Genomic DNA, 25,861 nt, shown 5'->3' with positions numbered 1-25,861 from the left:
TTACTGAATAGGATGGGGTGACATCAGCGCTCTCAAGAGCTGGCAGTAAGGGCACGGAACCCATGCATCTATCCTCTGTGGTCCAGCCTTGGGGTGGCAAACAGCATGTGGTCTGTGCTCTCAACAGCTCTGAGGACAACCGGATGAATGGCTGCCTGTGACACAGATCGCCACCAACCACGAATTCCCCAAAGGAACAGCCAAAGAACTGTCAGGGCCTACCTTGGAGGTCAGGGTGTTTACAGCAAACCCTGGAGAGAAACGGTATCAACCCTGGCAAAGTAGCACAGTTCTTCCCGTTCTTCCCTAAGGATATCTGGTGTCAGCTCTGTGGGGTGCAGGATCTGTGAATGGCTCGGGGCTAGGAAGCAGTTGGCAGCTAAGAGGAATCAATGAATTGACGGCAGTGCCATTATTCCCATAATGTCACATTCAATCGTCAAGCAACGAGCTGTATGCACCATTCTTCATATCCTATGCTAACAACCTACCCTGTCCTGCAGAAGTGAGGAGATGCACTTGTTCTTCAATCCACAGTCGTTGGAGGGCCGGAGAGGAGACTCCGTGGTTAAGGAAGAGTATTCAGTTCTCTAGCAGAAGGCTAGAGTTTGGATCCCAGAACCTGCAATGGTCAGGTTAGGAGGAATACATGCTACCCTAGCCTCAAGGGAACTGACACTTCTGGGACTCAGTGGAAAGGTGTGCGCATGCACACACATATACAATCTCTCTCTCTCTCTCTCTCTCTCTCTCTCTCTCTCTCTCTCTCTCTCTCTCTCTCTTCCACACACAGACACACACACACACTTAAAAGAATAGTCTGTAATTGGGACAGACTCCTGTAACAGAGGAAAGATTAAGAAGAAAACATAAGCAAGTGTATTAACATGCATAGTGCTTTGTTGAGGAAAAGAGCAAGGGAATGGGTATGGCTTGAGGAGTGTTTCAACAAAAAAAAAAAAAAAAAGACACTGCAGAGTCAAGTTAAAAGTAAGCGATCGAAAACTTGAGAAGTGGAAAGTGTTGCGAACAACTTCAATGAAGACCCAAATCTGGAGCAAAGCTTACGTCTGGGGAGGTCACAGGCCCTGGTGGGAAGCTCGAGGTGCTGTTTTGCTGAATGGAAACGCTCAGTGGCGCCGTCTAAATAAGGGCCTGTACAGACTAGCACCAGTGCCAGATTTGATCAGTGCTGCTTTCTGCACGAGTCACCGGTAGCCGACGACACTCAACATCATGAGGTCATCCCACCCAAAGTTCACAGAGCATCACAGAACGGAGAACACAAGAACCTGAGAGCCAAAGGATCGGATTGCTGTGACCCTGTCCTCTAGGTATGCCAGGCCTCAAGCAGCTCTGAATACCCACCTAAGAGCAAGCACACCAGCGGTTAAGAGCACCGACTGCGCTTCCAGAGGTCCTGAGTTCAATTCCCAGCCACACAGTGGCTCACAACCATCTGTCATGGGATCTGATGCCCTCTTCTGATGTGTCTGAAGACAGTGACAGTGTATTCTCATACATAAATAAAATCTTAAGAGGGGCTCTCGAGATTAACAGGTAGTTTGATGGTTGCAGGGTTTTTGTTTGCCGGTATTGCTATTAGTAAGGTGTCTAAGATTGTGTATAGAAATTCTCACCTATGTTTGTTATTAAAAAAAAAAAAAAAAAAAAAGCTACCCGCCCCCTTAAAAAAAAAAAACCAAACCCACAGGAAAGAACGAAACAACTTGAGAAGAGGATCAGGAGGACCACAGGCGGTAATGGGAGCTGTCTGAGATTCACCTATGTATGTATGAGGAACATATAAGGAGACGTACTCTGTATAATTAATACGAGCTAATTCCTGTGAAGGAGGACTGCTGGGGCAGACACCTCTGAGCTGACAAGCTTTGTAGATGATATCCGCCCAATTTTAGACAAGCAGAGTAGAAAAAGGGCGAGAAGGGTGGGTTTTCTTGCAGGACCTTTTCTGTTCTTGGTTGGGGGGCATCAAACACTTTATTTCAGAGGTTTGGGTTTCAATGTCCCCCATGACTAAGAGAATTCCTCCTTTCATCTCGTCCCTGCGCCTGTGCACACACAGGCTGAGCTCTGCACTCGTCTTCATCTTGAGTTCTTCGGTCTTGTCTGCTCACACTTTTCGTTGTACATAAAGTCACGATTATTCCCATCAATTTACTGGACTGAGAGGCACCTAGAAGTCTGTTAGAAAGGCACACTTCTGGATGTCTGTGAAGTTCTTTCTCAAACGGTGACATCAAGGGGGAAGACACTCCCTGAATGTGGTATCTAGAGGCTCGGGAGAACGAAGAGGCTCGAAGGTGTCCGATTCGCACTTGCTCCTTCCCTCCCTCTCTTCCAGTAACCCCTCTCCCTCTCTGGCCTCTGTGCTCTCGCCAGCTTCCATAGATCAAGCAACTCTGCTCTGCTACAAGTTCCCTACCATGAAGTCATACATTACCACAGATCTAGAAACAGTAGAGCCCAGTAACTAAGGGCACACATGCCTAAAATATATATATATATATCCTGTCGCAGAAGTGAAAATGGCCTTTGGCCACAGGCATATAGTAACCTTTCACTATTGTCTTCCCGCCTACTGAACTCCAAATATCTCAGTCTGAATAAATCCTGGTTCTCCAAGACCCAGGGTTAAGTTTCATTTAAAGGTGAAGTTAGCTTTGGTCTGGCAAGCACGAATACTTATAGCATCCCACGCTGTGAAGCAGACTGGCACAGAGAGTGGGGTTACTGCTTGGCAGGAGTGACAGCTCAGGCAGGAGACTTTCAATCTTGCAGTTCAGCTCTATAATGACTTAGTGTCACTGTGCCAGGCACCGAGGACTGGTTTCTGTAACATCAAAACTCCAGGAATCATCCAAGTTAATGGCGCCTCAATTCTCCAACTTCTTCTAGTTGGCTGTTGAGAGGTGAACTGAATAGTGGAGCCATTATGCAGGCAAATGCTTACACTTTAGTCATAGGAGCCAGGAAAAAACGAGAGGAGACAAGTTCATTACTTAGTACTGGGCGCTTTATTTTGCATTTTACAGTGTCTGCTTCCCCCATATTGATCATCAAGGCCTTATGGTGAGACAATGAAAACTTAACACACGAATTCAGTATACTGAAAAACAGTGGATAATTTACAAACACATCTCTTAGAATCAAAAACATTTATAAAATACATATTCTAGTACACATGAATTTTAGATGTTGAAGCATTTTTTAAAAAATGGTAAACAAAACATTTAACACTGACAAGCCTAGCAGAACATCGCTGACGGCAAGCTGGAAATAGCTTCAAATGCTGAATATGATTTGAGGGAAGGTCACTGGTTGGACCTTCATTTAAATAAATCTACTAGTAAGACTCTTTTTTAAATGGATTTCTACCAAGTGAACAATTTATTTGCCCTGGTAGCTTCTCAAATTTTATAGTTATGTTTGTTAACAACTTGATTTGAAGAGCTGAGAATTGGTGGAAGAAAAAAAAAAAAAAAAGGAAAAATGACATGCGGTCTTGCTGAAGCGACCAGCATTGACCACACGTGCTTAGAAGAGGTGTGCATAGAATCGCAATGCCTGGAATAACTCCAGTGTTCTCACTTAAGGAACTTAAAATGTCATCAATTAGTTTTTAATTTTCAAAATGGCATAATAATATCTTTGCACTCCCATTGCAGGGCTCATTAAAATTACTCATACTGCCATTTCTAGTTTAAATATCATCTGTATGCGATTTAGGAGTATCTCTGCAGACAGGATCATAGAGGCCACGGAACGTAATGGCAAGCGTTGGGGTTCACACCTCTAACTCAGGAAAGCTGAGGCAGGAATCCCAAGAGTTAAAAAGGCCAAAGCGGAAAGTTTGAAGCCAGCCTAGAATACACAGTAGACCCTGTCTCAAATTAAAGAGTGTAAAGGACAGAACTGAATGAAAATGAAATCAAACCAAACCAAAAGGATCCTAAGCATGGTGACACAGGGTTTAATGCCAGCTTGCAAGAGGTAGAGGTGGGAAGATTTCTGTGAGTTCAAGGCCTAGCCTGGTCTACAGAGATATTCAGGCTAGCTAGGGCTATACTGTATGGCCCTAACTTGAAAAAATAGTAGATAACAGGATCAGGCAGTGATTAAAACAGTGATTTTTAAGGTGCCTAATGTCATGAATTATGTATTTTGCCTCAATGAACTGCTGGAAGGGACCAGGAAGTGAGCGAGAGTCCTAATTGTCTCTTTACTTATTTACGGTGGCTGTGCTGGCCTCACTGTTTTCTGCTTCATTTTCCTGAGGTCACTTATGAAGGAAGAGACCCTCTAACCCTCCAGCACTGAGATCACGAGACTAACAGAGTAATCTGTAACTTAACCAAGCACAAGTGCCTTGTCAGGTCCCCTCTAAACCTACAGCACTGAGATCACGAGACTAACAGAGTAATCTGTAACTTAACCCAAGCACGAGTGCCTTGTCAGGTCCCCTTTTGATACAGTGTGGGCCTCAAACAAAACTTAAGTGCTCTGGATATTCTGACCTTTACTATAGCCATCAGAAGGGTTTCTGAGACATCCAAACTTCAATTTATCTCGTATCTCAGATGACCCCTCCTGTTAGTCTATAGAAAGAACAGTTAGGAGCCCCAAGAGCACTTTGTAGAAGAGATAAACTAAGTTCACTGACTTGAGTGAAAGATTTTGTTCTAAAAATCTTACAACCTTACAGATTTTCAAGTGCTTTTTTCTATATTGAATAAGAAATATCAAAGCAAATATACAATAGCAAGGTTCTGACCCATTAAGATAGCATATTTTGACATCACCAACTCAAAATGCTAACAGTGCCACTATTATATGCAAACTGGAATGATCTTAACTACAAATTAAACAGCTGAGACTAAATGCTCACTATCAGACTGTTTGGATCCACCAGCCCAACAAGGACACAGACTTTTTTTATTATTTATGAATGCCTAGGCCTTATAGCTTAGGCTTGTTCTCAACTAGTTCCTATAACTTAATTTATTTTGGTTCACGTTTGTCACGTGGTCTGTTATCTCTCATTCAGTCCCTGAAGCCAGACTTCCTTTGTGTCTGGGTGGTAAATTCCCTACACAAATTCTTCCCATAGTTCCTCTCTCTGCCCAGATGCCCTGCTTTCCTCTCCCGACCTACAGGCTTTATTAGACCAATCAGAAGGTGATGGAGGAGAATGTTTACAACTAAGAAGCTGCTGAGAAATTAGAGTGACAATACCGAAGTCCCAACAGTACTCAGCTCTCTGCACAGAAACCAACATACAAAGTCGGCCTTTACCCGGGACACAAGAGGATCATCCTGAAACATCATGGAAGACTGTGGAACACAAGTTGAACTCAGAAAGCTGCTCTCCAGAACTGCTTTTTTGAACATTAAAATAACTGAACATTATTTTGGAGGGAGGAAGTATTTGAAGATGGAGAAGAATATTCTACACATAGGGGAAATATTCTAATTAAGATACTTTAAAAGCTATTGTAGATGTTTATTTAATACTAGAAATGTGGTCAGCTAGCATAAAGTATTTCTCTTCATCACAAAATAGTAAGGATTTACACAATCCAAGGAGGAAAAAAAAATCTAAAAAAATTTTCTTGACCTGGGCACTACTTCTTCTAAAAAGGGTCTCCAAAATCTTGAGTAGAATTATCGTACTCGGTAATGAAATGCTTGAGTTCTTCAACACAGCGCTCACCTATTTCATGTAAGTTCTGCCTCAGTGCAAACTGGATAGACTTTTCTAACGAGGGATCTTTTTCAATCAGCATTTTCACCACCATCCCGAAAGTCTCACAGTCTTGTCGGTAAACCTAGAATGGTGAAACACATTTTGGTCAGATGAGTGAACTTACCTAACTAAACCCATGGCTGCTGAGCCAGCAGCACTCTGCTGCTGAAATCTATAAGGGAAGCACAGTACATGGCTGAGACTCCCCAGTAGCAGCACAGCCTCTGATGGAGTTGCCTCAGATAGCGGCTCACAACGGAGCGAGCACAGATGGACGGCCGCACCCATCACCGAGAGAAGAAGCAGGGTGGCCGTCTGCAGCAAGGCAGACCGCACACAGGCTTTACACTTGGGTCAGGTAAAGAAGGCAAGGACAAAGCGAGCAGAACAAATCCTCACTCGACTGATGAGAGAGGAAAGGCTGGTCAGGCGTGCTGGGCAGAAGGGCCTGAGATGAGGGCCAGTTTGCTCTACATGGCAAATCCAAATTCAGATCAGCCAGAACTACAACTACATAGTAAGGCCCCGTCTCCAACAAGGGGGCGGGGCAGGGGAGGAAAAAGTTCTGACTTCAGAGACTTTGGTTGGGATTCCAGTGGTTTGTTCTACAGCAGAAAGCTGTGAGGACGCTCAGCATCTATGTGCGGGGACGCACTCTGCTTACAAACATTTAACCAAACAGGGTTAAGATCAAACCAAAAGATAATGCATATCCATGTGTATGGAAACACAATATACACATATTGTGCCACTTTTAATATGCATACTTAAGTCAAAATATGTAAACATTACCATTGGCGATTAAATAATTACCGCCCACAAAATGCATATTTCCTCTGCACTAAATGTGTGCGTCTGTACGCTGGCTGTGGATGGTCTGTACATATGGATGTGTATGTGTATGTACACACGGAGTGGAGACGGATCTGCACACCGAGTTAGAACTGGTTCTCTCTTCTGCCTTACACAGGTTCACAGCTGAACTCAGGATGCCAGGCTGTGCAGTAAGCTTTGACTGCTATAAAACAGCTATCTAAGGACTCACGGAATCTAGGTCACTGAACTTTATTAAACTCATTATCACGATATTGAAACTAACTCACAAAGGGAGGTGTGGTAGTGGGGGTTCACAAACCTGATGCAGTAGAACCATGTCATCAGTTTTAGCCCAACTTGCGCTATAGAACAGGTTCAAGGCCAGCCTCAGACCCATAGCAGGAAGAAGGGAGAAGGGAGAAGGGAGCGAGGAAGGAAAAAAGATTTACCAGTTCCAAAGAGGTTTGAAAAAGTTTTACAAAATGACACAACACAAAGTAGAGCACATAGAACCCGTGTCTGGGGCGGTAGATAAGGGTTTCGCTGCCGAGCATGAGGGTCTGATTGGAGCTCACATGGGAGGCGAGAAGAGCTCCTTTGAATTCCACACAAGCACGTATGCATATATACATACACTGCACACTCGGTAATGAAATGGCCTTGTTGGCTTAACAATAACACACACACACACACACACACACACACACACACACACACACACACACACACACACGCTTTTCTAATACGATAAAATCTGTTTGAAAACTATCAAGATCAACTCAACCATTTATTCCAGTTTATGCTGAAGCTTCTAGGATATGGATCTTGCACACCAAGCAGAAACAGTCCATTAGTCTCGTTCACTACAAGGAGTGTTGAGGCAACAGCCACATTACAACTGGTCTAACAGCACAAGCTCCCCAAGTCAGGCTAAGGGGAGAAGAGACTCGCCATGCTTGCTGGGTGGAGGTAAGGCCAGCAAACAAACCGTTCCATAATAACAGCACTCGAGGCTCACACCAACCACAGGCCTCAGAGGACGCCTTGGTGGGTGGCCTACATTTTACTGGTTTTAAAACAATATGCAACAGATGCACTGGATAGAGATAATGTTACACTGAACTAACCTGCGAAGTCTTTAATGCCAATCTACTTCTCGTTAGCCAGGACCACAGGTCATAGTTGGGCTACACACCTGCATCTAGATAGCGTCCTGAAATTCTACTACTGAAACCACGGCTGTCACAGGTCATAAGCGTTCTGTGCTTGGTATAGATTTTTATTAAAAGTCTTTTTTCGGATTCTGGAGAGATGTCTCAGCAATTAAGAGCACTCACTGCTCTTCTGACGGCCCTGAGTTCAATTCCCAGGACCCGCATGGCAGCGCACTACTATCTGACGGCATCTTCGAGTACGTAGAAGTACATGCAAACAAAATATACATACATATAAAAGAAATTAATTTTAAAAATTACGTTTGTAAAATCTTTTTAAAGTTATTTACTGGAATACAAAAATGTTTGTAATTTCTTTTCTTTTTTTTTAAACAGAAGTAACCAAAACTATTGAAAGTAACTTTAAGTCTCTACTTGAGGGAATTAAAAAAAAAAAAAAGACTTTAATGCCCAGTTGGACATCAGATGGGAAATAGTTTTAGTTAAAGGAAGACCTCGCCCTGTAACATTTTATAAACACAACTTGAAACTGTCAGAGACCTATTTCCGAAATCTGTTCCACAGTACTCCAGTCCACGACGGGAAGGGTGTGGCTCTCCGTAGTGGAGCATGTTTGCTTATGGTCCCTAGTTGGAAATGCACCAACAGCCTGCAGATCTGATAGCCACAGGCCACACAGGGAGACTCTGCTGCTGCTGTTGTTGTGTTTGGACCTGATCAGAAGAGGAAGCAGTCAATGTCCTGGTGGAGTTCACGCACACTGCACAGACAGTTAAATTTGCCAGCAGAATGAAGACATCACCCAACCACCCAGAGATTTTACACAGGACTTCTAGGAATAAGAGTACATTAAAATAAACTAGACAAAATTTTAGTTACTAATTATACTTTTTTTAAAAGATTTATTCATTTATTATATATGAGTACACTGTAGCTATCTTCAGACACACCAGAAGAGGGCATCAGATCTCTTTACAGATGGTTGCGAGCCACCATGTAGTTGCTGGGAATTGAACTCAGGACCTCTGGAAGAGCAGCCAGTGCTCTTAACCACCTGAGCCATCTCTCCAGCCCCCACTAATTATACTTTTAGGCCAGATATAAAGGTTTTCAGTTGAATATGAAAGATACCTTGGCTAACTTGCTCTACCTGGAATGGCTTGATGGGCTGGACAGGGAGCTGAGCTGGGGGACTGCTTGCCAAGCATGCAAAATTGAAGGCAGTGTAGCAAGTAATTGAACAAAGTAGGATATGAAACTCTTCTAAATAGAACTTTTATTCTGTGTTCCTGGGGCAGGGGAAGCACAGAGTTCAGGTAAGATAAGCTGTGATTAGCACATGCATTCCGAGTGTGTGTGTGGGTGGGGGGTACCTCCACACTCTGCTGTTTGCGGCCTCATCACCTCATGTCATTTCCTTTAACAAACACAATTGCTTAAATTGCATTATGTCCTGTTTCACCTCATAACAGGTGAATGGAGATGATTCATATCTTCAGGGAAGGACCATTGATCTGTCAGAGATTAAGGGTTTTTTTTCTGTTTGCTTTCTTATAAATCTAAGGATTGAACCCAGGGTCTCACCTGTGTTAAATAAATATTCTACTTATCTAGCCTAGTATAGTTACAAATAAAACACAGGCCAAAGAAGTCAAGTGAAATTCTAAAACATTATGAATTAAATAAAAATAAAATGTCAAAATTTGCAACAGGCAACAAAAACTACATTTATAAACAAATGAAACAACTGAATATTATTAGAATATACAAAATTAGTAATTTATGACACTAGAGAAAAACAAATAAAATTCAAAGTAACTAGAAGAAAAAGTAAATGTTACAATAGGAAAAAAAAAAAAACACCTTAAAAACAGGAAATAGAGGGTAGTGGAGATGGCTCAGAAAACACGGCCTTGCTATGTAAGCGTGAAGTTTTGGATTCCAAAGAGCTGAGTGCACTCCCTAGCAGTAAGGATCCCTGAGGCTGACAGACCAGCCCAATCCTGACTCCAACACTTCAGCAGAGGCTGGGGAGATGGCACAGATAATAAGTGTTTACTACTCTTACTGACTAACACCCATGTTTCATCTAGGCCAGACAACCCACCCCAGCTGGTACTGAGCTTGCTGGTCTCTGTGCTCATGCGCACATATCCCACCACACATTACAAATAATACAAATATTTACCTATGAGATGGAGAGTGACTGAGGAAGACTCTGGCTTCCATATTTTATATACACACATAAATAAATAAGGAGAAGAATCAGTGGAATCAAACAGTCTGGGCTTCTAATGTTGAGACAGGGTCTCATTTTAGCACAGGCTAATCTCTGAGCTACTATGCAGTAGGGAATGACCTTGAAATGATCTTCCTGCCTCCAGCCCTGGAGTGCACAGGCATGTAATTAACTGTACATACCCCATGCCCTGTTTGTGTGGCACTGAGCGTGGAACCAAGGCTGTACGCATGCCAGGCAGGCGCTCTAACAAGGAGACTACGGCCCAAAGCCCGGCTCTCTGAAAAGACAGCAAGGCTGCTAACTCTATAAGCAAACTAACCAACGTTGGAACGGAGAGCAGACAGACATTACTTGACGTCAAGGATATTCACCAGCAAATAAAGGGATCACAAACTCTTTACCAATTAGAGGAAATGGGCCATTTCCCTGAAAGACATAAAGACATAATTTGCTAGAACTCCTAAAAAAGACAGTATCTGAACAAGCCTGTATCCACGTCATAACACTCAATCAGAGAGCAGACAGCACCCAGATATTCCACTTGAGGGGGACAGAGTGGAATCTCCACAGCCACCTCTTCTAGAAAACAGGAAGGAGTCCTCCCTAACTCACAAGACCTACTGTTTGAATGTACCAGCTGAGATGCAGACTCCGGAATTCAGTTAACAACGCAATCAACACTGGCTTGCAGTCACATCAACGCCAATACATGGAAAGAAGCAACCGCAGGGAGAAACGTCATTCTCAAAAGCTTCGGCAAATAAACTATTTCAAGATTAGATATGTTTTTCTTACTTTCTGTGTCTAGTTTACAGTACGCCAATCACTGACTCAGGGATTAAATGAGACAGTACAGAGAGCATTCACCAGAGTCTCTCATAAAAGAATGCTCATCTGTATCAGAAATAGTGATGGCATGGAATGAGGAGAGACAGTGTTTCTGTTCTGGACTTGATGCTGCCGGTCCCCGGGAATCTCAGGAATCAGGAGATGAATGGTACTGCTGGGCTCACTTTTCTTTACTCAGTCTAGCATTAGGGTGAGCCTTTCACCTCAATAACCTAATGTAGGAATTCTGAACTCCTAGGAAAGTGAGAGACCTCTAGGCTTACACAGTGAGACCTTGTCCCAGAAACAACACAGGCCGACCACGGCAAGTAGGATAGCTGTGAGGAGTGAAGAGTCTAGTGAAGTCTCTCTAGGGATAGTCAGTACTGAGTCTGTCAGCCAGAGGCTGGGGTGAGCCAACCTGGAGTGAGTGAAGGAGGAGAGGAGTGGACGCCACAACCATCAGCAACAGTGAAACAAAGTAAAACAAAGTCAGTGAGTGTTGAACGAATAGCAAAAGCATACATTAGAAGAACTGGCAACATAAGGGCCAAACAGAAAAGTATACACATTAAGCTCCTAATTATTAGCTACGGTAGACACAATAAGGAAGGTAGTAGCAAGAAAAAATGACAGCACCAATGCTAGAGAGTTTGTGTACCAAGATTGTTAATTAAACGTCCTCTAAAAATTAAAGAAACAATCAAAGTTTACTGATTGAAGTCAGGAAATAAATGACAAAACATGAGAATGTTATTGGGGTGACAGTGGTTATAAAGCTATGCTACTCAGTATCGTGCAGAGACCACATACAGCTACACACGTATGCTGGTATTAATGAAGTAACACTGAAGCTAGCATTTGTCACATTTCAAATACGAGTGCCCACTACATCAGCCAGCACGTGTCGCATGCCTCCAGTCCTACAGGGATTCTGGGAGGAAAGGGCAAAAGCCAAGTAGAGAAGACAAATGTTGGGAATAAAAGGCCTGTTACTTTTGAAGGAGTGTTGCAAAATATACCAGTGCTTGGGAAGTGTGCTGCAAACTTTGGATTAAAACAGAAAAATGGGCCAGACATGGTGGCACACCCTTTAACTAGAGCACTCAGGAGGCAGACCCAGATGGATCTGAGTTTGAGGTCAGAGTGCTCTACAAAGTGAGGTTAATTAATTAATAAAAAAGAAAGAAAACATAAAAATGTATGTTAAGAAAGGAACTGCAACTGGGGCATGGACATTCCAAGTATCTAACATGTTGATGGTAAAAGCTGACGGCATGTGTGAAGACGCAGACAAGTTTAAACACCTCATGTGTGTGTACAGAGATGCAAACCACATGAAACCCTTGCAGTCCATGTTGCTTCTAGTACTGTACTAATAGAAAAAGACGTATTTTGGGCTGAAGAGATGGCTCAGTGTTAAGAGCACTGACTGCTCTTCCAGAGGTCCTGAGTTCAATTCCCAACAACCACATAGTGGCTCACAACCATCTGTAATGGGATCTGATGCCCTCTTCTGGTGTGTCTGAAACAGTGTACTCATATACATTTAATAAATACATCTTTAAAAAAATGTATTTTACCATTTCTGCCTCAAAGCTGCAGCCCCACTGCTTTTAATAAACAAACTCGTAAAAGGAAATCTAGAGACTGCTAAGAATGTATATATCAACTACTATCATCCAGTATGTATGTAAAATTATTATAATCACAAATTCTCATACATAGCCTACTGTTTATGCATGCACACTCAAAAGCTCTACAGGCTGGAGTGTAGCTGCTGCTGGACAAGCCTGTGCAAACCACCCTGGTGTCCGTGTCCAGCACCACACCGTAAGCAACAACAACAAAAACCCTAAATAATTCCAAAATGAGAGGTTCACCTGAGGTGTTGTCATAGTTTATATATAGAACACAGCCACAAACATTTAAGCCTCCACACTGGCATGTCTACTGACGTGTTCGGTGACGTGCACTGCGATGTGGAACTTACTGACTCACATGCAAACGAGGATGAACGACCTGGAGTCAGTGCCTCATCGGGGTCTGCACATCCACAGCCACGCACTCCATGTGCAAGCCTCCTTACTCCTTAAACAGTATTCTGCACTGAACTTTGGGTTTCAAGCAATCTAGCGATGTCATAACATGTACGGAATGTTACGGAGGCGGGAGGCAGGAAGGGGGCAGGGATCACGGTGGTAGCAGGCAGAGTTTAAACAAAAGCACGGACACAGCCAGAAGGCGGCACACTTAACAAGTACGGACTCTTAGGAGTCTCCTAAGTTTGGAAGTGACAGACTGGGATCAAAATGGATTTGAAACACATAGGAGAGGCAAAGTTTACATTAAAAACCCAAACAAAATAAAACAATGACAAACTAACTTCCAGCGACAGGGAGACAGCTCAGTTGGTAAAATGTCAGTTGAGCATACACAATGCCCTGGGTTTGAACCCTGCATGATATAAAATTGAGCATGACGATGAACACTTGTAATGAGTGAATTCTCCACTCCATTCTCCATGTCACCAGCAAGTGCTGGGATTACAGATGTGCAAAACCATGTGAGGCTTTTTATCTGGTCTGAGCTGCCTCTGGCTAAGGCTGGGGCAGCTCACTGCTGTGGAAGCCGGTGAGTCATCTCGCTGGCCCAAGTCCTTGCAGTCACAGTCAAGGACCCCAGGTAGAGGAAAGGAAACCAGGTATTACTTATATACCTATATTTGTGGAAATGAGAATTGCTGACTGTCACTCAGTAGTTCTGGTCGCAGCAGATTGAGGGCCGGTGACACCAGCACGGCTAGATGAAACTCCTCAGGCGTCTGCAGAGCCAATCCTCCTCACCACCTGCACTTTCCCTCCACAGTACATTCTACTGAATGGATATTTTTCAGAGTAGTTCACTTACTGGGGCAAACACTGCTCTTTTTTTGTTCAGCAAAATCACCAGGACTAAAATAATGAACAAATTTGGTGTAAGAAAAACAGGGAAAAATCAGAAATAAAACCTTTTGTTTGGACAAGTGTCACCAAATATTTGATTGGTTCAAATAAGGGTCAGAGGCCTCCCCCCCTTGCCATGGGAGGAAATAACAGCGGCCGGTCCTTTCCTCCCTGACTTCCTCCTGCTGCACTGCCGTGTGCTCGTGCAGAGAGGACAGACAGGGCTTTCCCAGAAACACAGCCTGGAAAACGCACTGCACCGCTCTCATCTCCAGACACATTTCCAGGATCACATGACAGTAAAACACCAGCTTTAAAATAATGTGACTCCACCATTAGGGGCTTTAGTGTATTCATACTGTGATACTTAAAGTCCAGAAATTAGTATTTATAGTCAGGATTTACCTCTCGAATAAACACCAATCATCTCTACCTTAACTGGAAAATTAGACTATTATTTTAAAGAGGAATATTTACATGTTTTCAGAGGTAGCAACCGCATTCACTGGTGAAGCCAGTTTCTGCTGTGCACCCTTAATGACTGCTGGCTCTGCGTCTGCAGTTAGATCTGGATAGGGCCTAAGCAACACAGCACTGTCCATTCAGAGTCCCCACCACCAACAATGGGTACAATGAGGAATGTTGTAAGAAAGCAAGAATAAAGAGGGTTAATATATCTTTGGTAAAAACCCAAAACAAAACAAAGCCAAGTGTGGAAACATTAGCATTCAGGGTTTTACCATGTGAAAGTCAAAAGAATCGCATGCTACCAAGACAAAGCAATAGTTAGAGCGAGATGTTTCTCGTTCTGCTTCTGTCTCCACTGTGTAGCGATGACAGAAAGGCTCTGGAATTCTCTCAGACACTGAGTTATCTCCAGTGACTTCAGCAGTTTTTATACCCAACAGCTAATGTGTCCCCTCGGTGTTCAGCATTCTACTCTCCCTACACAATGGCCATTTCAGCTTCAGAGACAAAGCAGGCCACGTTAAACTAGAGCAGCAAACACAACCGTAAGCCAGACTGTGGTGATAATGTACCAAGCTTCTGTTGCAAACAGCAGCAGCCATTCTGCTCATGCGCACAGCACACCGTCAGCAGGCCAAACGGGAACCATGTTAAACAGTCTGCTAGCCTTCGAATGATTTCCCACAGATAGAATTACAGATGAAGATTCAAACCCAAAACTTTGTTCATCAAGAACCAACTTTTAAGACCTTGGAAAATACAGCCTTCATATCTATGTGCATGCCACAGAGAGGAAAAAAAAATACAAGAACCGCCAGTGGTAAAATCAAGTATCATTTTCCTTGTATAATAAACAGAAAAAAAAAAAAGGCCTGAGTACTCATATAGCTGTACTAAAGAACAAACATGTGACATAAATAGCTTCATCTTCAAAACTGAAGGAAAAAAGCCTCACCTTAAAACTCTCAAAGATATGGCTACTCTCTCTAAGAGGTAGCTCAGGGCACTGAGAGTTTTAGTGAACTGCAGTTGGATAACAGCAGAGCCATGACGAAGTCTATGGCCACAGAATCTCCAGATGGCGGTGCTGGGAGCTGCTTCCCTAACTGTTACTGTAAGGACTGCAGCAGTGCCTTAGCTCCTTGGACTTTCCCTAGAAGAACACCAGGGAATACCAGCTTTGCCCTGGTGTGAATTATGCTGTAGTGTGTACAGTTTTTCCACTCTCTTCCCACAGTGGTTTTCCCCGTGCTTTGCCACGATAGACTACAGTCTGAGGATGAAGACTGTCTGTGCTTTGGGCCATATGAAAAGCACAGCACCGACCTGTCTGTCAGTGGCCACAAGGCATTGACTGAGAACTCATTCCTACAAGTAGAGACAGCGCCACCCTCAACTTATGAGAGTAAAAGGGAGCTGCAGCAACACCCAGACAGAAGAGATCCTATCCAAAAAGGCAGCCCAAGAACTCTACTTCTATCCTCACATGGGTTCTGGGGATTCAAAATCAATGCACAGAGGGAGAGACGGAATTGAGGAGTAGAAATGTCCAGATCTCGCAATTCTATGATAAGTCTGGGGGGCGGGGGAGGTCAAAGAATCTACTATAGTTCCAGCCTACATCCTAGAACAGCACACCCCAACACTCCACATGGACAGACAGTAAAACCAAGCCCCACATATTAGGAGCGCTTTCCTTTGTATGAAAATCCTAAATTATGAAATGCTTTGGCTACTTCTTGCTTAAATCATTTAACGTGAAGGTGATGCGTTCTTCCCATTTCCTTTGAATGCATCTGATCAATATCTGGAGCTGAGTTACTACTCGGAAGTTTATTTTTATCACTTCCTTCCTCGCTTCTTTCATTTTAAACTATGCAACGTCTAGTAGTTCCAGAACCTGATAATAGAATTAAAGGTTAAAAAGAGTTTTAGTTCTCTTTTTTAATGCTAAGTTAGTGAGCATTTTTGGTTCCTTGGTACCATGCAGAATATTTTCCCTTGGTCAACCACCAAGGTTTGCAACTTGGTTAACTAAGCAGTTTGGTTTAGCCTGTCCACCCTTACTCACAGGATGCTATGCAATTACTCAATCCACTGTGAACTCCCTACTCTCCGGTCTTCTGTCAGCACACAGCACACTGAGCATTTTCTCAGCCCCCTCCACACCCAATTCAGGAACTCCAGCAGGCGATAGGAATCCCCTCTTTCCTATCTTGCTTCCCTCTGCTCTCAGCAAAATTGCTTCTTTCCCAACTTATCTTCCTTCCACCAAAAAACCTCTGACTTTTCAGAGTTAGCTCCTCTTACTTTAGTAATTACTCCGTTTATCTTCAGTTTCTCTCCTATGCTTACAACAAAAACAGCTTCACTCTCCCCAACACTGCCCCAGTCTAACCCAGGCTATTTACGGAAAAAGGAGCCAAATATTATCTCTGTAGCTAAACTAATCCGTCCAGTACAAACTGATCACAATATGGCCATGCTAAAAATTCAACCATGAGCTATTCTGTCCATCGTAGAATCGTTCAGAATCCAACCCCCAGCCCTCACGTGCTTATATAACCTCGGTGGGATATTTACTGACTGTCTTTAACAGTTTCAGTAAGTAGACTCTACACTAAGACTGCATCTTGCTCGTGATTTGCTATCTAACCCTTGTCAACTGTGGGCTCCATACTCACTTGACTAAGTCAGGGATGAAGCAGAATCCTCTGTCCTGCGGGTCCCTCATCACCGGTGAGAGGGAGCTGAGCAGACAGAGCCATTTTGGGCTCTAAGTAGTTCTGGTGGGAAGAGGTCATTTCCCCTGGAAAACCACATGAACGTGAATTTCTAAATATAAACTAAAAAGTCCAAATCTCAAGCCCTCGGGGAAATTTGTGAAATGAGTGAGGGGCACCAGAAAGGGCAGTGGAGTTAGAGCCCCGGGTCCTCAGACACCGTAGTCACTCTGTGTAAATTAAACACAGGCAAGCCCAAACATGAGGCTCTACTCTTACATAAAAGTGGTTGCTTAAAAGTGTTTTGCATACCATGTGTGTGTGTGTGTGTTTTTTAATGATTACAGGCTAAATGCACAGCCAAAAAGCAGTAAATAAAGTTAATCAATTGACTTTACTGAAACTGCATAAAGGGAATCTTGTTTCTTCACAGCATGCTTGGTTTTTATATTTTTACACAGAGTAAAAATGTTTATTGATTGAGCTTTATGATTTGTGCACCTAGTGACCATTTGCCAGTTAAACAGAGGTACGCATGCAGCCGGAGTGCTGCTGCCTCCGTTTACAGGGTAGACACTGTTCCTTTAGCTGCCAATGGCACTGAAGGAGCATCTGTGGGACCCTGCCCTCTGATGTGTCCAGATACGGATCTTTTGAAAAATCGACCATATGTAAGATAATTTATGCCTCCTACTTACACGAAAGCTAGTAAGTTATAAAATGTCCTACATGCTGGGCATGGTGGTCCACACCTTTAATCCCAATGCTCAGGAGACAGATAGGTGGGTCTCTATGAGTTCAAGGCTTGACAGGTTTGCATAGAGAGTTCCAGGACAGCCAAGGCACTAAAGAGGAAGTCTCTCTGAATAGCAAATGGGCTGGGACAATACTAAGGTAGGCACTTATTGTCTACCTTGGCCCTGAATTGATGTTCTTACCTCAGCTTCCCACGTGCTGTGATCAGGTGATTTCCAAAGCACAGCTTTGCTACTGCTTTATTAGCGGTTAGGAGTGGGGCATACTTGGGATCGAACTTAGGGCTGGGGCAGGCTGGGCAAACATTCTGACATTGAGAAATATACCCAGTTTTTCTCTTTAAAAATCTGAAATTGTAACTTGTCTTGGTTAGAACTAACTCTTGAAGACTGTCTTTGTCTGATTTACTGTTTAATCCATCCACTGAGAGTTTATCCCACTTTTGTTTAAATTACATTTTATTTAACTATAAATAAGACCTGGAGAGATGGACCCTATAAAAATGTGGTTTTCTTTTCTTTTACTGTTTTGTTTAATGTTTTCTTTCCTTACAAACAGTAACCAGTTCTCTTACCTCCCTGCCAGTCCGCCTCCCAGTCTCAAGGGCCAGCCCCTTCAAACACTCCTCCCAGCTCTCCCTCCCAATATTAGCAGCTCCACACTCTACCAACCGCTGTAGGCCATGTGCTTAGCTCTCCTGGCCCACCGTCTCCCCCTTTCACTGTTCCATCTCTCTTTTTGCACCAGCCGTCCTCTTTCCTTCAGCCCCACCCAGTCCTCCTCCATCCTGTACTGCCTTCTTGAACCCCACTCTTCTGCCACCCGAATCCTGCTCTTCCTCTCTCAGTCCCAGGTCCAGAAGGGAACATGCCGAAGGTCATAGGGTCAAGTTGTTGTCTTTAAGGGCCAGTTGACTAGGGATCCATTAAAAGACAAGGTACACAAGATAAATCACACTATAGGATCCAAGTTCAGTTCTGGACCAAAGACACATTAAAAAAAAAGAAAAAAGAAAGCCAAGAATAAGTTTATGGGGACTGTGTACAGGATGCATGAAATACTATTTTTAGCATTTTCCACCAGGGGCCCTGGAACCAAGTGTTCCTAGGATACCAAGGCATGGTTATAAAAACTTTCAAAGAAAGGTCAGAAACAATAAAACAGCGACACAGACAGACAGACAGACAGACACACACACACACACACACACACACACAGATAAAAAGACAAAGAAAGCCTGATAACATCATCAGCTCTGCCCTGCAAACAAACCTAATGTGGAATTTTACGTTAGTTTTAAATAGAAACACGACTTTTACTGCAATTTTACAAAGGTCTTCCATAAAATAGGAGCAGACTCTCAATAGTGATCGCAGAGAACACATGAAGAGAGTTTGCTATCTCCAAGCATGATGCCCAGGTATTAAACAAAAGCAAGAGAAAACAGCAGATATTCAGGATCACATCTTGAAGAATAAAAGACAGTACATGAAGGGCAAGACCATAGGGAGAGTTTAGGTTTAACAGGGAGAGTGGGGTATCTGGAGGAGGAGAGCATTTCTAATGCTGTATCTTATCCTTCTTAGAAGGGGGAACAAAACGCTCACTGGAGGAAATACAGACACAGTGAGTAAAGCAGAGACTGAAGGAAAGGCCACCCAGAGACTGCCCCACCTGGGGATCCATGCCACATGCAGCCACCAAACCCAGTCACTACTGCTGATGCCAAGATGTGCTTGCTGACAGGAGCCTGATATGGATGTCTCCTGAGAGGCTCTGCCAGAATCTTACTGGTACAGATGAGGATGCTTGCAGCTAACCATTGGACTGCATGGGGACCCCAATGGAGGAGTTAGAAAAAGGACTGAAGGAGCTGAAGGGGTTTGCAATCCTATAGGAAGAACAATATCACTAACCAGATCCCCGAGCTCCCAGCGACTAAACCATCAACCAAAGAGACCACATGGAGCAACCCATAGCTATAGCTGTATATGTAGCAGACGACAGCATTGTCTGGCATCAATAAGAGGAAAAGCCCTTGGTCCTGTGAAGGCTCATTTCCTCAGTGTAGGGGAATGTGAGGGGGGTGAGGTAGGAGTGGGTGGGTGGGAGGGGAAGCATCCTCATAGAAGTAGAGGGAGAAGAATGGGAGAGGGGAGAACCAGGAAAGGGGATAACATTTGCAATGTAACTACATAAATAAACTATCCAATTAAAAAAAAAAAAAAAACACCCGAGATAGCGAGAAAGCAAACATAAAAGATGAAAACAAGACCAGAGATACCCAGCATAAGCGAGGCATTCCACAGTAAATGCTTACATCTTGAAGAAATGTGGCTGAGAGGAGGGAAAGAGAGGAGAGAAAACAAGAAGGAAATAAATGAGCAAGCCAAGAATGGCGGAAGGTTAGGTCTACCTTGTTAGTCCTGCCCTACTTATGGGATACACAGCGAAGAGAGGGAGAAGACACAAGAAGCGGGGACTCCAGGCCCCGGCACAAAGGAGTACTATAAAATACTCGAGAATGATCCAAACGTAATCATTACCTCAAAGCTGCAAAGAAACAGGCAAGAATTACTTAACCTTTGCCTAAGTACCTGGGATTTCCAATACAGGGAGGGCCTTCAGACAGTTTGTCACAGAACCAGCCCTTAATTACATTTAACAAATGTACAAAGGGGTTCTGAGCCCAGAAAGCACTAAATGAAAGCCGTGTCACTAGGCTGCGCTTTATGAACGTCCTTAATGCTTTACTTAGCGACAAATAAAACTACTGACTTAAACAGGAATGAATAGCAGGGACAGTAATTCACTTCAGAGAAAGTCTTCACAGAACATGAAATAGTGTCCGGAATGGCACTTGCTCTTACCTTACTGGAACATTTGTCTAAACAGCTCTGTCTGCACTCCCTGGGGGCAGCATCCCCAAGGATAAGGTCTAGAATGGACTCCTAATATTTTCTACCCTTTTACAGAATGGTTCTTATAAAATTTGTAATTTATACTGTTTATTATATTTTTACCCAAGTGTCATAAAGCTTATTAGAGATGTATGCCAGGTCTAAAATGACTGGTTTAAAAAAAGGTGGAGACTTCATTTTGCAATATGATAGGATATCTGATATTAGCAAGTTCTTTCTCTCCGGGCCATCAAACTCGCTATACAGTCAAGAATGACCCTGTATATCTCAGCCTCTGGCCTCCACCTCCTGAGTGCTAGGACTGCGTGTGCAGCACCACACCAAGGTCATGATTTGCTGGGGAAATCAAACCCACTGCCTCATGCACACCAACGTGGTTATAACCTCAGTACCACCCACTTCCATCAGGATGAAAACTTTCACCTAACACTGCAGCACGAAGGTCCCGTAGTGATGCCACATTGAACTAGTAAACCACATATTTCACAGACTTGAAAATTTGGCAAACTAAATGATTTTTAATTATTGTAGAAATGCAATTTGGTGCAGAGGCCAGTCTTGCAAGCTGTGTTTTACTAAATCCATATATGCAAAGTCTGAAGAAGTGGCTGCTAATGGACTGTTACATACAATTGAGTAGACTTGATGTCTAGACAAGATAATACCCAGTAAGAGCTGCACTTTTAAGGATATTTGTAGCTTGTCTGATAACAAGGAAAAACAAAGAATGTTCCTATCATGTGAGGTGGGCTAACCGCTTCCCTCATATACGCACAACAATAGACAGAGCGTCCTCTATTTGAAAACAATTTCATGTTAAGCTCTCAAACTGAAAGCTGACTCTTCTGTGTCCACACTCTCTTTACCATTTGCAGGACGACTGTTCATCTGCCTAATCTTTATTTGCCCACTTTGTATTAGAAGGAGGAGGAGGAGCAGGAGCTGAGGAGAGTGCTGGGGAGCAGGCTGCTGACGGAGGCTGGGAGCAGGCTGTAAGGAGAGGGCAGTGGCAGCGATGACTGACCTCCTACTACAGAATGCAGGCACCACTCTAGCTCAGTAGGCACTAATGACTCCCCAGGCATAACCAGCGGCCACTAACAAGGTGGTTAAAAATTCAAAACACATAACATTCTATTATTAAATGTGAATGGCAGGAAAGGAACAGTGCAGAAGGGCAGACATACAGCTCAACAGCAGTGCACTCGCTCAGCCTCACAAAGTCCTGGATTCCATCTCTAGGAACACAAGAAAGGCTAAGTTTAAAAAGTTACAAAAATAATTAAAATGTGCGATATAAAGGAAATATAGCATTGGAGCAAAGCGATATTCACCCAGGGGACAGGAGGCAGGGGACAAAATGACGTCTAAACTAACCCGAGGGCTCTTAGGTAGTTGGAACTCCTGGAGAGCAATGGACCTATGGTGAGACATGTGCCAGAGCTATAACTAACATGCCTGGCTTCAATAAGAACATGTTTAGCGGGGTTGGGGATTTAGCTTAGTGGTAGAGCGCTTGCCTAGCAAGCACAAGGCCCTGAGTTCGGTCCCCAGCACCCCCCCCCCAAAAAAAAAGAAAAAAAGAAAAAAGAAAAAAAGAGAACATGTTTAGCACGTGTGTACTTGTATGTGTGCATAGGTACATAGACAGATAGGCATATATCATCTGAGTCTTGTCCACATTAGAAGAAAACCAGAATCTCCTATCAAATGCTATGGGGTCCACTCTGCTTTTTTTTTTTTTTTTTCTTCTTCTTTTTTTCGGAGCTGGGGACCGAACCCAGGGCCTTGTGCTTCCTAGGCAAGCGCTCTACCACTGAGCTAAATCCCCAGCCCCCACTCTGCTTTTTATATTCAAGAACATTTTCCTTAATTTCCTTAAGATGCCCCTACCCTCAAGACGGGCGGTGGTGGCATATGCCTTTAATCTCAGCATCCCAGAACTCAGGAGACAGGGACAGGGAGTCCTTTGAGGCCAGTCTGGTCTACAGAATAAGTTCCAGAACAGCCAGGGTTACACAGAGAAACTCAGAACAAAAGAAAAACAACCAACCAAAACAAAAAAGCCAAAAAGGCAAGAAATGTTGCCACCTCATCATATTCAACTAGGAATTGTGAAACAAACGTACAGGAGTACAATTTTCAGTAGGAAAATGAAGTTTGATTAGGATGTATTATGACAGAGCCAGAGGTGTAGGAATGAATTCAGAGTAGCTTATTATTATAAAACAAAGAAAAGGAGTACACCCTACATACATGGATTTTAGGAATACCATGAACAATGCATTTAGGTCAGGCCGAGGATGTACCCATCATCCAAGCCATTGCTTAAGACAAAGAAAGACAGCAAGAATAAATAAAAAAGGTTATTCTTAGCCACATTCCTACAATGTGCTGATTTTGGTAATAATTATACTTCCTAACTTCAAAGATTCAAAATGATTACTACAAACAAGAAATTAAGCATTCTTTGCAAATTCATATACTGTAATTATTCTTTGTCCTCACTCCTGAGGTGTCTTAAAATATAACAAATTCAGAATCATGAAAGTGGGGATCTACTTACCAGGGACTCCGGTGAGTTCTCGGAATCTTTAACCCTTTCAGCTCTGCCCTGCGGGTGCTCTGGAGGCCCAGCAGGCAGCACTCCCAAGTGAGGAGTGTGCCCAGTGGTGAGGCAGCAGGGTTACTATGAAGGAAGCAACTGATTTCTGGTTGGATCTGAGCCCTGATCCACAGGAAGGAAGGGGTATCTGGTACTGTACACATGGTCAAAAGCCCATGGCTGGGGAAGTCAAAGACCCTGGAAGGGAAGGTGCCACTGTATTGTGCTTAAGTGGATAAGCTATGCTTGTTAACTGCCATCTAAATGGGTGTTTCTGGTCGCAGACGAGAGCTGCCATCAAGTTTGGTCGCAAAAGCTTCTCTCTGCTGCTAGTTGTGACTGCAGAGGTAAACACGGTCCAAGTGTTCAGGTAAGTGATGTCCCATGCTTGGCTCTAACATGACATCTATCATCACCGACTCCTAGGTTTGGGAAACGTTAAAGAAGAGAATGGGGCAGAGTGTTTTGAGATGACATTTTCTAGGAGATGGCCTTTGAACTCTTAGCAAGAGTGATCACAACCCCCATCTCCCACGCCCCCACCCCACACACAAAACTGGGCCCTCAATACCACACCCTGGAGGGAGGAGCTGCCGAGGTCTCACTATCCTCACAGAGTTACTGACAGTAGTTGCTACTGTAGGAAGGAGAGGCACTGTGATTGATGTAGCCTGCACTCCTAATAACACTCTATCCATGTTGCCGTAAGTAACCCTAATTAAACTCACTAACTCACAAACAGATGAGTCGTTGGTGCTTTATAACACATAATTCTAGGTGTATGACACTCGCGGTATTGAAGTCAATCCCTACGAGAGCTCATCCCAAATGCTTCCTTTCTTGTTAGGTGCAGGTGAGTGTTTGCAGAGCAGAGTGTGTGTGGCAGTCTGGTGGCCCCACTGTCAGCCATCCCACAGCAGAACCAGTTGAAGGTCACAACCTTCAAAGAGCAAGTGTATGTCTGGTGGAGGGACACTCACTCACAAATGTGTTTCAGACGGGCAGTAGAATAACTGTCTAGCATAGTATGTCCTCCCTGAGGTGAATGACTAACTTCAGTGCTACTGGGTTAACCTGCGGTGGCTTGTTAGGAAATCACTTCTCATTTCTTACATTTTCACATTCATAGCACATATGACTTCAAGTAGAATACACTCAAGTAACTTCCATTTTTTTTTTTTTTGGTTCTTTTTTTCTGGAGCTAGGGACCGAACCCAGGGCCTTGCGCTTCCTAGGTAAGCGCTCTACCACTGAGCTAAATCCCCAGCCCTAGTAACTTCCATTTTTATGCATCGTTTCTATATTCAATTTCAAAACTCCATATATTAGATTAAATATGGTATAACCTATTTAACATGGCTTCAAGTGAGCCAACCTGCTCTTGGAAATCACATTCAGAAATATAAGACTGACTCACAATTGAACGATGGAAGGTAAATAATTTTAGAGGGACTTAAACAGAACGAAGACACTAGTGAGAGTGGGGCCCTCAATTGGCCTTTCCACAATGGACCTGGCTATCCACTGGTTCAGTCCCTGTGCTGTACGCCATGAGGAAGCCCCAGCAGGCTGCCACTGCAGCAGGGTTCAAAAGTGAAGACATGTACTACAAGCACAACAGAACAGCAGCCGAGTCCCTGGGGTTAATAGACTGAGGCTCAAAGGCCTGTGGAGTCATAAGAAGCTTCCAAAGCCACCTCACTGAACAGCAGCTTCCTCAGGCCACAACTGGAAAGACATGCAGGTTAAATGTTTGGTTTGTGGTTGATGTATTTGAACACTCAACACAAGTTTCTTGCTGCTAAGCATGTAAGATGTGCTTACGTAGAGTGGTGTCTTCAAGTCTACTGCTGTGCCAGAATCTTAGCACGGTCTGGAGAGTAAGAAGATCAGGTGCTAGGACACCGGCATGGCATTTCAGTCACGGAGAACCCCAAACCCAGGACCTAAGGACCCTCATAGGGCTCATTTCTTTATATCCCTGTATTCGGAATACATGCTTAACCATTGGTCACAGACTTTTTAAGCCAAATATTACAGTGATTATTGGATGCCTTTCTGTGTATTTTATTTGCTGCCAGTATAGGAAATAGCCATCTGATAATCAACACTGATCAAAGAATTCACATTCTAAGGTGCAACTTAACAGGGCTGGCCTGGAAAAGACAGGGAAGGAATTATACATTCTTAGGAAAACATTGCCTTGAACTTGTGCAGAGCATGTAGAGAATGTCTATTATAGAAAATGTTCATTAAAAGGCAGGGATGTCTTCTTTCTTTACAGACCATTTGTCCATCCACCTATATTTTTACTTGTATGTATGTACACACATGCAGATGTATGATGTGCCATGTAGGGTCAGATACCTTGCTTTTCTCTTTTCATCATGGAGTCTCTGCCTTGGCTGCAAGTGCTTTTCTCACTGAGCCACCTTGCTGACCCTGGAGACACTTTCTTCTTGTGGCTAGTTCTGAATCATAAAAAGTCTGAAATTCTCTTAGCTTGCTTCTATATTTATCAAATTGTATATCATACCAACTCACTTTTTCATTAACATGTCTATATATTGAGGAACACTAACAGTTAAAGTAGAACGAAACACTACCCAGAATCA

At 43.4% G+C, this 25,861-nt stretch overlaps 1 protein-coding gene across 23 annotated transcripts in view; it reads right to left on the bottom strand.

Annotated features, from left to right (window-relative positions):
* Window positions 1-3,019: 3,019 nt before the first annotated feature.
* Pphln1 (periphilin 1) overlaps window positions 3,020-25,861 on the bottom strand; it is a 91,650-nt gene continuing 68,808 nt past the window's right edge. For all 23 annotated transcript variants that reach the window (XR_015624331.1, XR_015624332.1, XM_087558537.1 and 20 more), the window contains 1 exon segment: window positions 3,020-5,849. Coding sequence is in view for 21 of the 23 variants with exons in the window: in XM_087558537.1 (XP_087414663.1) it covers window positions 5,655-5,849 (195 nt within the window). In the remaining 2 variants the exon portion in view is untranslated.

Source organism: Rattus norvegicus, chromosome 7 (assembly GCF_021556685.1).
Source record: "Rattus norvegicus strain SHRSP/BbbUtx chromosome 7, alternate assembly SHRSP_T2T, whole genome shotgun sequence".
Taxonomy (NCBI): Eukaryota; Metazoa; Chordata; class Mammalia; order Rodentia; family Muridae; genus Rattus; species Rattus norvegicus.
Note: the sequence above shows the minus strand (reverse complement) of the source record. Positions and strands in the feature narration are given on the sequence as shown.